General features: G+C 36.1%; 3 protein-coding genes and 1 non-coding gene across 8 annotated transcripts; 3 read left to right on the top strand and 1 right to left on the bottom strand.

Annotated features, from left to right (window-relative positions):
* The first annotated feature begins 2,843 nt into the window (after positions 1-2,843).
* TAA1 (uncharacterized protein) lies at positions 2,844-5,641 on the top strand. Its single transcript, NM_105724.3, has 5 exons — positions 2,844-2,968; positions 3,099-3,402; positions 4,321-4,610; positions 4,703-4,998; positions 5,109-5,641. The coding sequence occupies exons 1-5, from the start codon at positions 2,883-2,885 to the stop codon at positions 5,306-5,308; spliced, it is 1,176 nt and encodes a 391-aa protein (NP_177213.1). The 5' UTR covers positions 2,844-2,882; the 3' UTR covers positions 5,309-5,641.
* A 471-nt stretch (positions 5,642-6,112) lies between these two features.
* Positions 6,113-6,279, bottom strand: AT1G09855. Its single transcript, NR_143538.1, has one exon. It is a non-coding gene; the product is annotated as an uncharacterized misc_RNA (transcript).
* A 309-nt stretch (positions 6,280-6,588) lies between these two features.
* On the top strand, positions 6,589-10,338 carry AT1G70570 (anthranilate phosphoribosyltransferase). Of its 2 annotated transcripts, none has more exons than NM_105725.3 (10): positions 6,589-7,095; positions 7,355-7,837; positions 7,922-8,079; positions 8,199-8,282; positions 8,405-8,457; positions 8,587-8,668; positions 8,824-8,931; positions 9,117-9,240; positions 9,646-9,731; positions 9,830-10,338. In NM_105725.3, the coding sequence occupies exons 1-10, from the start codon at positions 6,708-6,710 to the stop codon at positions 10,049-10,051; spliced, it is 1,788 nt and encodes a 595-aa protein (NP_564991.1). In that variant the 5' UTR covers positions 6,589-6,707; the 3' UTR covers positions 10,052-10,338. The 2 variants fall into 2 exon arrangements, with proteins under 2 accessions (NP_564991.1, NP_001185362.1); NM_001198433.1 differs by having other exon boundaries at positions 6,614-7,095; positions 8,824-9,042; positions 9,830-10,298.
* Positions 10,339-10,347: 9 nt separating this feature from the next.
* Positions 10,348-14,060, top strand: AOAT2 (alanine-2-oxoglutarate aminotransferase 2). 4 transcript variants are annotated; one of them, NM_105726.3, is made up of 13 exons: positions 10,348-10,780; positions 11,159-11,327; positions 11,420-11,485; positions 11,558-11,675; positions 11,767-11,848; positions 11,947-12,034; positions 12,308-12,466; positions 12,574-12,747; positions 12,871-13,002; positions 13,078-13,143; positions 13,225-13,289; positions 13,377-13,625; positions 13,705-14,060. In NM_105726.3, the coding sequence occupies exons 2-13, from the start codon at positions 11,211-11,213 to the stop codon at positions 13,832-13,834; spliced, it is 1,446 nt and encodes a 481-aa protein (NP_177215.1). In that variant the 5' UTR covers positions 10,348-10,780; positions 11,159-11,210; the 3' UTR covers positions 13,835-14,060. The 4 variants fall into 4 exon arrangements, with proteins under 4 accessions (NP_177215.1, NP_974122.1, NP_001031263.1 ...); NM_202393.2 differs by having other exon boundaries at positions 10,348-10,749; positions 13,705-14,058; NM_001036186.2 differs by having other exon boundaries at positions 10,757-10,963; positions 13,705-14,058.
* Positions 14,061-14,235: the final 175 nt, after the last annotated feature.

A 14,235-nucleotide genomic window follows, 5' to 3' on the forward strand; every position in this document is an offset into this window, starting at 1 on the left:
TGAATATCACGAGTCACGACCCTTCAAAAAGACATACTCCTTAAACAGTTAAAACTCGTAATTGTTTGAAACAAATAGTAGATGCATTTTAGTGTTATATGCACACTTTTCCAAATTTGTTTTATTCGCGGTATCGATGTAATAATGGTTTTGTTATTAAAATAGTAATCTCGTCAATAAAGCAATGATAAAATCATGAGTATGACTATTTATGTTAACAGTTAACTCCCATTAATGAAATGAATTTAGAAGAAATGAAAAACATTGACATCTCTTTTTTGTCAACCATTGTCCATTGACAAAGCCTTTAAATATAGTTTTACTTTCATAGAGATAAAGATATTTTGCATCACTTAAGAGTTTAGACGCAATTTCTAAAATTGTCAAATAGGTTTATAGTTCCTTCAGATGATCAGAAATATCATATTCTATATTGTGTATTTACATAACTTTATTGGTAACTTTTCAATATGTTTTGTCAGTGCCTCATTGTACTAAAGTTTTAATATATTAAGACATTATATTGTGTTCGATTTATAGATACGCATTAATTGTTTTGTAGAGAGCAAAAACACAACCATAAGATGATTTGTTTTGAGAAAATATAAAATGGTGTATATATCAAAAGATTATCATTGGATGCATAGTCATCATTGAGCGGGACTCTTTGACTCTTTGTGCGTATATATCAATACTTGGTCCCCGGAACTAGTATGATTAATTGATTATGGATCAACGACTTGAATCGTCCTTACGTAAAACAATATTTAGTTCAGTTTAGACGGATACATAATTGGATAGAGCGACTCTCACGTCCACCCACTTTTGTTTCTTGGAAAGAGTCGATCAAATTTCATAGTTGTTAATATGATTTCGATGGACTAATATCCTCCATATCGAGGGTATGAATAGAGATAGTGTTCAAATAGGTCCATCTAGGAAAATGATATGTGATGATGAAGTGCTATGGGGATGGAGAATTAATTGTTTAAATTGAATGGCTTGTGACTTCATCATTTCCTCCAATCTCCTACGCTTTCCAACTTGGTGGTCTCAGTACTCTTTTTATTAATTTAAAAGAAATTCCACTACGTTGTTAAATGTTAGTGTTGATGGTTTTTCATGGAAAAATATCCCAACTGCCGATGAATTGATTTATATTCAAATGACACGCCATCAAAACAATTGTATCTAATAAATAAAGATAAGTCATTGTAACTAAACAAATTTTGTCCACAACAGTATCAATTATGTTAGATAAACAACATTCAACGTTTAAGATTTTACAATGGATCATTCACATTTCACTATGCATTGAGGATGCGTGATAGGACGCATCAAACTCAAAACTTGGTTTACAAGAAGCCAAGAAGTAAAAAAGTTGTTTGAACTCTTAAGCATTTACTACCCTCGGATTTTCTTCATTGATGTTCATTCAATGTATAGGAAAGAATAAACCAACGAATATAAAGAAAGAATCCTACAAGATTTACTCTCGCCCACTGACAATAAATGAAGCTGATTTTGAAAATGAAATTCCGGGAAAAGAATCAATTTTGAAACAGAAAATGATATTTTTCCAAAACGTTACTTAAATTAAGTAACTTAATATATATTAAATAGATTTGGTATATTAGTTATTTCAAAGTATACCACAGCTCACCGGTGAATTTACCGGAGCAGAAAATGTTAATTCAACATTTGGTGGTTACATCACTAGAAGAGTTCTCGAAGGTTAAAAGCACTACACATAGTATACAAACCTCTTCACTTTCTTGCTAAAAGACATTTTGGATAAAGGTTTTTGACCACGTCAAAGATGTTACATAATATTGAATTTATACTTCATCTGTTTCATATAAAATAAAATTAACAAAAACTAAAAAAACCAATTCATATCATACAGAGTTTTAAATTAATAATGCACAAAAAAAACATTAGTTGGTTTCTTAATAGTTAATATAATAAATGATTAGAATTTTAAAAAATAAATTAAATAATATCACTTTCTAAAACTACAATTTTTTGGTTCGTTTTCAGTAATAGCCAAAAATATAAGTTGACAAATTCTTAGGAAGCATTTTAAAATATCGGTCATCAACTCTTCAGTTAAAATTTAAAATGCAGGAAAAGAAAACTCTAGAATCAATCATATATATTTGGTGTTTTCTAACTCTTTGGTAGTTTGGAATTTATTAAACATGTTCATGTTTTAATCTATTTAGAGATTTACGAAAGCGACAAATAAGAATTTTTCCGCATTTGGTAGCGAGAAAAATGTTGCATAGTATGCGACAAAAAATGTAAAAACAAATAGGATCTTTAAAAGATGAGAATGTCGGACAAAAAGTGCGAACATCAGATTCAAATTATCAGATTCAAAACAAAATACGTAAAACCTGATATTTATTGAGTTATTCTGTTGTAATTTTTCTTTTTAGTTTTGTAAAAAAATGTTTTTGAAATAAGAAAATATGTGATTTAATAAAATCACTTGTTTAAAATAAAACCGAGGGTACATTTTAACTCATGGCAATTTTGTTAATTATGTGGTAATTCATTACCATCTTGTTATTCTTTGTTAAATAGGTATTATATATTGCGTGGCAACTATTGCTATTTATTTGCTATTTTGTTTATTATTGAGTAATTCTTTTCAGAAAAATGTTTACATAATTGACCTTAAAAAGCAAAGATTTTTAATTTTAATATATTTTTCTCCATTTAAAAAGCAGATACCAGTCTTTTTTTTAGGGAAAAAAATATATTTTACTAATAAAATATTTTAGTAAAATATCGCTTTCCTTCTATAAATACACTTCGACCTACACTATTCTCTAATCATTAAACACTATACAAACGACCAAACCAAGAAGAAGAAGATGGTGAAACTGGAGAACTCGAGGAAACCCGAAAAAATTTCGAACAAGAACATCCCCATGTCCGATTTCGTGGTCAATCTGGATCAGTACGTTTCTTCTCTCTCATAAAAATAAACCCTAACGGCATTGCAAGATCATAGGCTCAAAAAGAAATCGAAATCTCCGTTTTCACTAACAAATCAGATTTTTATATAGTTTTTCGCTATATTGTTGCAGTGGTGATCCAACGGCGTACGAAGAATACTGGAGGAAGATGGGTGACAGGTGTACGGTGACGATACGTGGTTGTGATCTCATGAGTTACTTCAGCGACATGACGAACTTGTGTTGGTTCCTTGAGCCAGAGCTTGAAGATGCGATCAAGGACTTGCACGGTGTTGTTGGTAACGCTGCGACGGAGGATCGGTACATAGTGGTTGGGACCGGTTCGACGCAGCTTTGTCAAGCCGCCGTCCACGCACTCTCTTCACTAGCCAGGAGTCAACCTGTCAGCGTCGTCGCCGCCGCTCCTTTTTACTCCGTAAGTCCCCACCACTAAAACTCCTCCTCGTATCTTTTTTTCCTTTTTAATTTTGTTCTATAACATGATCTCCGTTGACATATTTTTAATTTTGCATTATATAACTTTTGTGGGGATTGTTTTTTGCAACTAACAACAAAAAAATCAGGTAAATATTGTATGTTTAATAATTCGATATAATAGTAGGGCTTGATTCTTGACTTATGAGCCGGTTTTTTAGCTAGACAAGTGCAGATCTATTCTTTGGTGTTAATATTATCTTAAATTCAATTCTCAAATCTACTGCACATTTTCTTCCATAAGGGAAATGATTCTTGAAATTGATCTGAATAAATAAACTAAATCTTAAATAAAAGAAAAACAGAATTTTAACGGTTTTCAAATGTTGCTTTGGATCCATCTTTTAAAAACTGCCTAACCAAATGTAAACCCGACAAAGAAGCAATTATTGTATTTTTCACTTATATGGGATGTCATACGTTACTTAAATTAAAGAATTTATATAATTTGTTTTACCAAAAAGTATCTTCCTCTCTGGTATAATTTGCTTTGAAGAAGCTTCATTAGAATGTTAATGTATTTTTATCTATAATCGTAAGTCGTTTTTAAAAATAAAGTTGATTTGATGTGAATCAAAGATTCAGTGGGCGTTGTTTCTGAAAAGCAAGATTGGAGATCTAAAAGACACAGTGACAGACATGTTTCTCGAACACAACACAACACATCGATCCATCATTTTTTTTTCTTTTTGATTTTAACAATTTTTTACAAAACACTTTTCCTTCTTACATACTACATGTGTTGTAGATTCATGTGCAAAGACATCAGTAACATGCTCATGTCCCCACTTTTATTCCTCCCATTCTTAATAATTTCATTCTTGAGATTATAAAAGTTTTATTCTTATTTTGAATATAGACATATGTGGAGGAGACGACATATGTTCGGTCGGGTATGTACAAGTGGGAAGGAGACGCATGGGGTTTCGACAAAAAGGGTCCGTACATCGAGCTAGTGACGTCACCTAATAACCCTGACGGAACCATCAGAGAGACGGTGGTGAACCGTCCAGACGACGACGAAGCCAAAGTGATCCATGACTTTGCTTATTACTGGCCCCACTACACTCCCATCACTCGCCGTCAAGACCATGACATCATGCTCTTCACTTTCTCCAAGATCACAGGCCACGCTGGGTCCCGTATTGGGTTAGATATTTATTCAAAACATGCTTTTTTATTACAACATAATACAGTATATAAAGATTCATGTATGTAAACTTTGTTCGATGATGATGAAGGTGGGCATTGGTGAAGGACAAGGAGGTAGCTAAGAAGATGGTTGAGTATATTATTGTGAACTCGATTGGTGTGTCTAAGGAGTCACAGGTTCGAACAGCTAAGATACTCAACGTTCTAAAGGAGACTTGTAAGAGCGAGTCCGAGTCTGAGAATTTCTTCAAGTATGGTCGTGAGATGATGAAGAATCGGTGGGAGAAGCTACGTGAAGTTGTGAAAGAGAGCGATGCTTTCACTCTTCCCAAGTACCCTGAAGCATTTTGCAACTACTTTGGAAAATCACTCGAATCTTACCCTGGTAATTAAATTTTACTAAATTATACACTAGCTAAACGACAAATGTTTTTGTAACGGTTGGATATAAATGAATAAGACGTAACGGTCGATGTGTCTTTAATTTGGATGCAGCGTTTGCGTGGCTAGGGACGAAGGAAGAGACGGATCTGGTAAGTGAATTGAGGAGACACAAGGTAATGAGCAGAGCTGGAGAGCGTTGTGGATCTGACAAGAAGCATGTCCGAGTCAGCATGCTTAGTCGTGAAGACGTTTTCAATGTCTTTCTCGAGAGACTCGCCAACATGAAGCTCATTAAAAGCATTGACCTTTAGATAAGCAAGCGAATATAACGCATATAACGCCTTATATATAAAAGACTTTTTAGTTTTTAGCTTACCCTAAAGTTATCTATATATAAGTATGTAGAACTAAAGAGGTAGAACCTCTCTCTCTCTATGTTTATGGCCTTTTGGCCCTATGTGAAATATGAAGGTGAAACTGTTCTAGTTCTTAGATAAATGTGTCTTCAACTTATCCAACTATTTGAATGAATCCTATTGAAAAACAAATGTGATTCAAATTTGTAAGGAATTATATTAGGTAACTACATGAACTATAGTCCACTACACATATCCCACGTTGTAATGGAAAAGATGTAATGCATGATGTGACATACATACGTTGGAAATAAAATTGTGTTAATGGTTTGGTGGTTTCTATCTAACTATGATGTAATCCGTTATTTACAGCGATAAAACACTATTTAAGAAAATAGAATTTCGACCAATAAACATTCCCTCCATGATGTGCAGAAACTAATCTCATACAAAGATGGGAGGATCCTCATGTTTAGTCGTGAATTTAGGTTAAATTTAAATTAGTACGAAATAGAAACCTCCATGGAATATATACTTCTTCTAAGATCTATCCAAGTTTAGTTCATTAATTTGATTTAAACACTCGTTCACAACAATATTAATCACAAACCAAATGCTATCATTTCTATAAACCCCATTCAGATTTATTTAGGTTTGTTACAGATTTTTTTTTCCTACTTTTAATTATTTTACCATCAGACTTCAAAATTGAAAAACTTTAAAAGACTTGGAAAATGAACATGAAAAGAGGTTGACTTGCGAGAGGAAAAAAAAAGAAGAGGTATTTTAGAATACCTCAAATGTGTGGACGAACTTATATATATATACATACATATATGATCTTGTCCTTAATCATCTTCTTCTTCTACTCTTCTCCTCTGCCATGACTTGAACTCATGTGGTGGAGCTTAGCCCTCAAACCAAATGAGCTACAAGATCAGGCACTGTATCATCACCTATAAAACATTAAGTACCTTTGTTTCCGTTCCTACTATAAGTAAAGATGAAAATTCTTATTGGGCCAAAGAACTCTTAAAAGGCTTCCTCTACACTCATAAAAAAACAATATTCAGGTTTTATCCAGCCCATAAAAAATTGAATATGAATTCCTCTATTTTCTAAACTCTACACTAATTTTGTTTGCGTCCGTTATTAATTTTAGATCATATGATCATTAACGCTTATTTTATTACAAAGTGGTCTAATTATAAATTTTTGTAATGAAAAGTATTTATATATATTACATTTTAATCGTCATCGTCATCTGTCATCTGAGAGAGAACTCCACAAAGACTCGATTTTTATAGACGGAGATAACAGTAGAAGCGATTTCAGGCGAGAGACAATCAATCTGATGAAAGCTCTTCTAAATCCTGAATCTTCCTTTTGTCTTTCTTCGATTTCTTCCTCACAGATCAAGAGGTCTTTACACTTTAACGGATTGAGTTCTTCATGTCTCCGGTTTCCTTTAACCGATTTTGCCGGACGTTTACGGCGGCGGAAGCTCACTGGTGGGTTGTGTATAAAGGCAGTTTTGGACTCTGCAATGATGGAGCAGTTAGGGCTTAAGGAATCAGATGTTAAGAATCCGGCTTTATCTTCTACTTATCGGGGATCGGAGATTCCGAAGCCAAACCTTACTGTTCTTGATGCTCAAGCTAGGGTTTGTACAGGTCCGACTCAGACTAGGCCTCTTAGTGAAGAACAAGCTTTTAAGGTGTTTGATACTATATTAAGATCAGGTAAGCTTTTTCGTTCTCCAAATTTGGACTTAATCGATTTTGATAGATTTCAATTTGCCCTTTTTAGCTCGAGGCCTAAGCATTCAAAAGTTTCAACCTTTGTATCCATTATGCTGCTTAATTAGAATTTGGGATAGAATGTGAAAAACCCAAGTGGAGTATGATTTGCTTACGCTTCTTGGTTCTTGGTTAGCAACTTTGTTTATTGATCGGTTCGATAGAGTTCTTAGCCTTATTAGTCAGTCTCACTGGGATGCAGCTAGAGGGGAGCTAAAAGATGAAGAGCCTGTTTCAAAGGCGCAACTTGGGGCTTTTTTTGCGGGAATGACAATACGTGCAAATGCATTTCCGGAGGAAACTCAATGGAGCGAAGGGGAAAAGCGGGCGATGGATGTGTTTTGGCCACTCTTGGTTAGGGCACTACCTCCTGATGTGCTCTTTATTGCTGATCCTGAAGGCTCTCTTTTGGGTACGGGAAATTCTGTTGGACCAACTTTTGTTGGTAATGAAACTCGTGAGATGAGATTGGTTGGTGCGCTTAGAGAGATTTTGGCTGGAGGTCACTTAGGTTATGAGGAGGTTAAGGGTGTTTTAAGAGACGTTCTTCCGCTTGAAACGGAAGGTAGTTTAAACTCGGGAGTAAGCGAGTCATTGCTTTCGGCGTTTTTGATTGGTCAACGTATGAACAGAGAAACAGATCGCGAGCTTAAAGCTTACTGCCTTGCATTCGATGACGAACATGGTAAAAAACTCTTTTGATATATGATAGTTTCAGGCAAGGATACAAAGTTCTGCCTTGAGTTAACGCATCTTCTACTAATTTCAGGGGCTCCTCCAGTTGCTGATGTCAAATCCTTAACCCATTATGGCGAGCCTTATGATGGGAATACTCGATTCTTTCGAAGCACTTTGTTTGTGGCCGCAGTTAGATCTTGCTGTGGTGAATCTTCATTGCTCCATGGCGTGGAATGGATGCCTCCAAAAGTATTACTAACAAAATTGAATCGTTTTCAGTATTACTAGTTTCCTAGAGATGACTAGAGATGATGATGCTTTTGTGGAATAGTTTTAGATTTCTTTTCATTAACTTTTCAAGTCTTCAGGGGGGTGTGACTGAGGAACAAATGCTGAAGTTTATGGGAGCAAACACACACTTGTCTGTTCAGCAGGCAAAAGAACTCATCGAGGTGCCTACAATAATTTAAACTAATGTCCTACAGGTTTTCTCTATTTTTTATGTCTATCTTTCTCCTGTCAGCCTATATCTATGATTTACGCGATCTATAAAAATGCTGTTTGATTCTTCCAGGACGAGAAGGCTGGATTTGCATATCTCAGTCTACGAGAAGCTCGGCCATCTTTGTATGAAATCTGAGAAACATTTATTTGTGATATACAAATGCATACGACATTTTCCTGTTCTTCCATAAGCAGTTTGGTGGTAAAGATAACATCTGATCGTATTGACAAATTTCTTTGACAAATTTGCAGATATTCACTAATCGAAATGAGGGAGCATATAAAGAAGCGCCCTCCTCTGGCAACAACGGAGAAAGTTCAGCAATTTGTGAGGGTAAGGGATCTATGAAATGTCACCGCCTTATATGCTCCACGCAAATAGAATTTAACAACTCATGTGACTAAGACAAGTTTAAGGGGGAAAGATATCATAGGGCTTGACAGAAAGTGACCGTATGCAGACATTTCATGGACTGTTTTTCAATGCAGGCGACAGGGAAAGAAGCCATTGTTGCTGGGTTTTACCATGAAGGCTACGAAGAGCCTCTCTTAATGCTTATGAGACGAAGAGGTGTCCATTCTGGTTTGGTGGTTAAGGTTGAGTCTCTCTCTTTTACCATCAAATATATATTAATGCCCTACGAGCTACTACACACTTGGGACGTAGACTTAGAACCTGAATTCTGTTGGAAGCTCTTTCCATATGAAGTTTTGAACTTTTAGTAGAGAAAATTTCAGGTCTGATTGTAAGGGAATTTATAAGGCTTCTTTTGGTAATGCAGGGTGAGGAGGGGGCCCTTTCAATGACAACACGGGTGCGAGCTGCAAGTGCATCAAAAGGGTTTCCAGTCAACTACTGTTCCGGGTTTCGTTCATTGAGTTCGGACACGGCTCTAGAAGCTGACGGTTAGAATAGCTATAATAACTTTCCTTGTTTCAAACTAGAATCTACTGCTTGAATATATGAACCGAGTCCAGACAGGGTTGACACTTAATTTCACAGGTGCAAATTAGTGTTGTAGTAAACCGGATTGTAGGTGGTAGGAGTTCATAGGCTAATAAACTATTAGCTAATCTTATATTTGGTCGATATGGAGTCATGATGTATCATTTTACCTTGGTGATGGAAGTCTTTTGGTGGATTAGCCTAATCTAGAGTGCTATGAAATCTAATTCAGATTAGATTGGTCTTTGTGCTATCTGATATTAAACTTATTTGCCTTATGCCTTGGTACTAGTATATGTCTTGTTGTACATCAATATAGTTTATGCTCCTAAAACTCATGGCTAAACTAACTTCTGGAATCGTAGGTGTATCGCGTCAGAGTTTCAATCTTGAGGTGGATGCGAGAAACTATGGGTTTGAACCAACCGAGACTCCACGAACTGATCGTTCGGTAAAACTTCCAGAAGCCATTTGTTTCACAATGTTGAGGACTGTTAGAAAAAGAAAAAAAAAGAGAAAACTTAAGTCATACTTTTGTTTAATGAACAGGTGTCAAAGAACATAGAGCTGGGGCTGGCAGCGCTTCGTGGTGAGAAAGGAGCGGCTTATGATAGAATCGTCCTAAATGCTGGGATTGTGGACCATTTGTTGGGAAGTGAAGGTGCAGAGGATGTAGCTGTGGCAATGGAGAGAGCAAAGGAAGCTATTGACAGTGGGAAGGCTTTAAAGAAACTTTTGAATTACATAGAAATCTCACGCAAGATAAAATAGTTCAACCAACCTGAAGAGTCTGAAAAATCATACACGGAATAGAGAAAAGCATACACCTTTCTGATTCTTATTGATTTCGTTTTGTGTAATATGTTTTTGAAACTTGAAAGTGTTTTTTTACAGAATTGGACACACAACACAATGTGGATGTCTAGTGAATCACGTGTACAGAGTCTGAGAACAAAACTTGGTTATTTCTAATGTGTTTAATGTTTCTTAATCATTTTGCACATTCATGTTACTTAATTAGTTTAGTCCCGTCAAAGATTCTGATGGAGACATTCGAGCCACTCTTTCTCTTGAGGATAATGGGAAACAAACAAGCGAGTCAATGTCCGGAAAATGACATTGAAGCCGAAGGCAAGGGACGTGGGACGATTTTATAGGTTGTGTTGCAGAAAAAACAGAGTCCATATCAATTCTCTCACTCGTTTTTTTTAATCCGTTTTGTAGCAAAAAGCTAGAAATGACTTTTGGTTATAAAATCTTTCTTTTTGCCGATTCAAGTGGCTCAGCTGCTTCGTCTTTTTGTGTTCTCCTTATGCCACATGATCTGATCAGACGAGTGTCCAAATTCACGTCAGACACACAATTGTAATCTACCGAAGATTTTATTTTAATATCATATAAAACGCTATTGCAATAAGCGCCCACACAAGTCTTTCTTACTTGCCCTGCTCTGGAACGTGACTTTGGAGGTAACGAAACTGTGTCGTGAGTTGATCTAAGGTTGGTATAATTTCTTGTAGTTTTGTCCGATTTCGAAAACCCATTTCAAAAGGCGTCGCCTTTACTTTTATATCGTTTGAGACTGTTCTGTAGATTTTGAGTTGTGGGGTTCACTCTCTACGTGGGTTGGTGATGATTTTTTTTTAGCTCTGTTCACTGTTGTTTTATTGGAATAAGTTGATGGTACGTTCTGTAGTTATAGATTCGATAAAAAACCAATCTTTATGATCGACTCAATAAGTCAAATCTTGTTGTGTTAAGTGAAATCTATAGTAGTGAAAGGGTCTCCACTTAGCTGTTTGGTTAGTCTTGTTATAAGCTCGATTATGTCCTTTCTTGTGATCAGTGTATTAATACATCTGCTTATTTTGGTTGTAGAGGGGAAGTGAGGAATCATTTTGCTTTTAGCTTTGAAAAGTAAATCCTGGAAATGTCTCTCAAGGCGTTAGACTACGAGTCCTTGAATGAAAACGTGAAGAATTGTCAGTATGCAGTCAGAGGTGAACTTTATCTTCGTGCTTCTGAGCTTCAGAAAGAAGGCAAAAAGGTAACAACTTTGTTATGCGTTTGCAGTTATGAGCTTCATTAGCTGTTGAGATATGGGAAGCGTCTTTGGTTTCCTAACTTTCACAATTACAGATTATTTTCACAAATGTTGGAAACCCTCATGCTTTAGGACAGAAACCTCTGACTTTTCCTCGTCAGGTATAATATGCAATTCTCATGTTTTTTGCCAAGCTATAGATTTAAGCCTAAACATATTGAAAACCAATGCAGGTGGTTTCTTTATGCCAAGCACCATTTCTGTTAGATGATCCAAATGTTGGTATGATATTCCCAGCAGATGCTATTGCAAGAGCTAAGCATTATCTTTCCTTGACTTCTGGTGGTCTTGGTATGTCTTTTATTAGAGAACTCAGATCATGGTTAATATTGGCTTAGGTTTGTACAAATAACATGAAAGTTTTTGCTTTACTTTTAACCAGGTGCTTACAGTGACTCAAGAGGTCTTCCGGGAGTTCGGAAAGAAGTCGCTGAGTTCATTGAACGGCGTGATGGATATCCAAGGTGATTGCTTCATGTTGATTGTTTATGCAATGAAATAATAGATTTGTTGTAAAGAAAAACTACTCTGAGGCCTTTTGGTTCTTATCTTCAAATTACAGCGATCCAGAACTCATATTTCTAACTGATGGAGCGAGCAAAGGTGTGATGCAAATCTTGAATTGTGTCATACGCGGTCAGAAAGACGGAGTAATGAACCTTAACTCGCTTGTTCCTTTATCTAAAGTTTTTGTACATGGATATATGAGCCATTTCATTTGGTTTTATCATAAATCGGTTCATATCAATTTGGCATTAAAGCAGGCCCTAGTAAGATATGGGTTGTATGTTATAATCCCTCATCAACTGTATGTGGGATTTTTTTGATGGCTAAGAGTTCAGATTCAGATTTCTTGCAGATGGTATAGGTTTTTTAGGCTTGGTTTATAGTAGCATCTGGTCACAAGTTTTCTTGGTTGGCAGATTCTGGTTCCAGTTCCACAGTATCCACTCTACTCGGCTACTATATCTCTGTTAGGTGGTACTCTTGTTCCTTACTATCTTGAAGAGTCTGAAAACTGGGGACTTGATGTTAACAACCTTCGCCAATCTGTTGCTCAAGCTCGCTCTCAAGGAATAACAGTTAATACTCTTCCACTATTTTTCTCGAAACTGTTGATGCAGAGGCTTTTTTATGACATCTTTACCTCTGCTCTTATTTTTGTTTTTTTCACATATGGTAAATGCAGGTAAGGGCAATGGTGATTATTAACCCCGGAAACCCAACTGGCCAGTGTCTTAGCGAAGCTAACATAAGAGAGATACTACGGTTCTGTTGTGATGAGAGATTAGTTCTTCTCGGAGACGAAGTGTATCAGCAAAATATATACCAAGATGAACGTCCCTTTATCAGTTCCAAGAAGGTAACAACGATGTCTTTCATTGGTATCTTTAACTCCTTAGCTTCAATTATATTAGCCTATGCATGTGCTTTGTGATCATTGGTCTGCGTGATAGTCCTTCATTTTATCATGAATGTTGCAAAGGTTTTGATGGATATGGGAGCACCGATCAGCAAGGAAGTTCAGCTCATATCTTTCCACACCGTTTCCAAAGGATACTGGGGCGAATGTGGGCAACGGGGAGGTTACTTTGAGATGACAAATATCCCTCCCAGGGTTTGTACCTGACCGTCTCTTTTTCACCCGTGATTTTGGTAATTGCAAGAGCCTTTTTAATTTCTGGTAATGCAGACCGTTGAGGAGATATACAAGGTGGCCTCTATAGCTCTCAGCCCCAACGTCTCTGCGCAGATATTTGTAAGCTAGCCCTTCTTAGTTTCTTAGCAAGTTCTGGTTACTGAATGATCTCACTGCTGAAACCTGATTGTTTTTGTGTAGATGGGTTTAATGGTTAGCCCACCAAAGCCTGGAGACATTTCATATGACCAATTCGTTCGTGAGAGGTATATATAGTCATTCTACTCTAAATAAACACGCTTTGATGAATGAAGGATCACGATCATCGAACTTCACTGGAACATTATTAACAGCAAGGGAATACTAGAATCACTGAGAAGAAGAGCAAGGATGATGACTGATGGATTCAACAGCTGCAAAAACGTCGTCTGTAATTTCACAGAAGGTGCTATGTATTCATTCCCTCAAATAAAGTTGCCGTCGAAAGCAATCCAAGCAGCAAAACAAGCCGGAAAAGTCCCTGACGTTTTCTACTGCCTTAAGCTCTTAGAAGCCACAGGAATCTCCACAGTTCCAGGCTCTGGATTTGGACAAAAAGAAGGGTAGAAAAAAACCCTCTGTGTTTTACAGTTTCATGTTATTCTTGCAGCAAGCTCATTTTTGTTTGTCTGTTTGTTTCAGGGTGTTTCATTTAAGGACAACAATTCTGCCAGCAGAAGAAGAAATGCCAGAGATTATGGACAGTTTCAAAAAGTTCAATGATGAGTTTATGTCTCAGTACGCTGATAACTTTGGTTACTCCAGAATGTGAAAAAGAAAGGACTTAGAGTCAGAGTCAGAGATCACTTCTTCTTCTTTCACGACATTATTATTGTCTATTCACACTCTTAAAAAGCAATAAGTACTGGTCCTACTCTGTGTCAAACTCTTCTTGGTGCTCTTAAAACCTTTGTATCTATTGTTACCAATTTGTGTGACTCACACACACACACACACAAATCTCTAATGTTCAATTATATGGTAAATGGTTTATTTAATTATTAGGTGGACAACATTATCATATTATAAAACTTAGGAATAAGGAATTAAGGATCATAAGAATGATTTATTATATACGATAATATTTTGCATCCAATAGAATTCCTTCCTTTAATATAAACTTTCTCCGCCGTCAATATTTACATTTTTTTTTAAAGTAAGAAATATAATTAA

The sequence above is a fragment of the Arabidopsis thaliana genome (assembly GCF_000001735.4).
Source record: "Arabidopsis thaliana chromosome 1 sequence".
Taxonomy (NCBI): Eukaryota; Viridiplantae; Streptophyta; class Magnoliopsida; order Brassicales; family Brassicaceae; genus Arabidopsis; species Arabidopsis thaliana.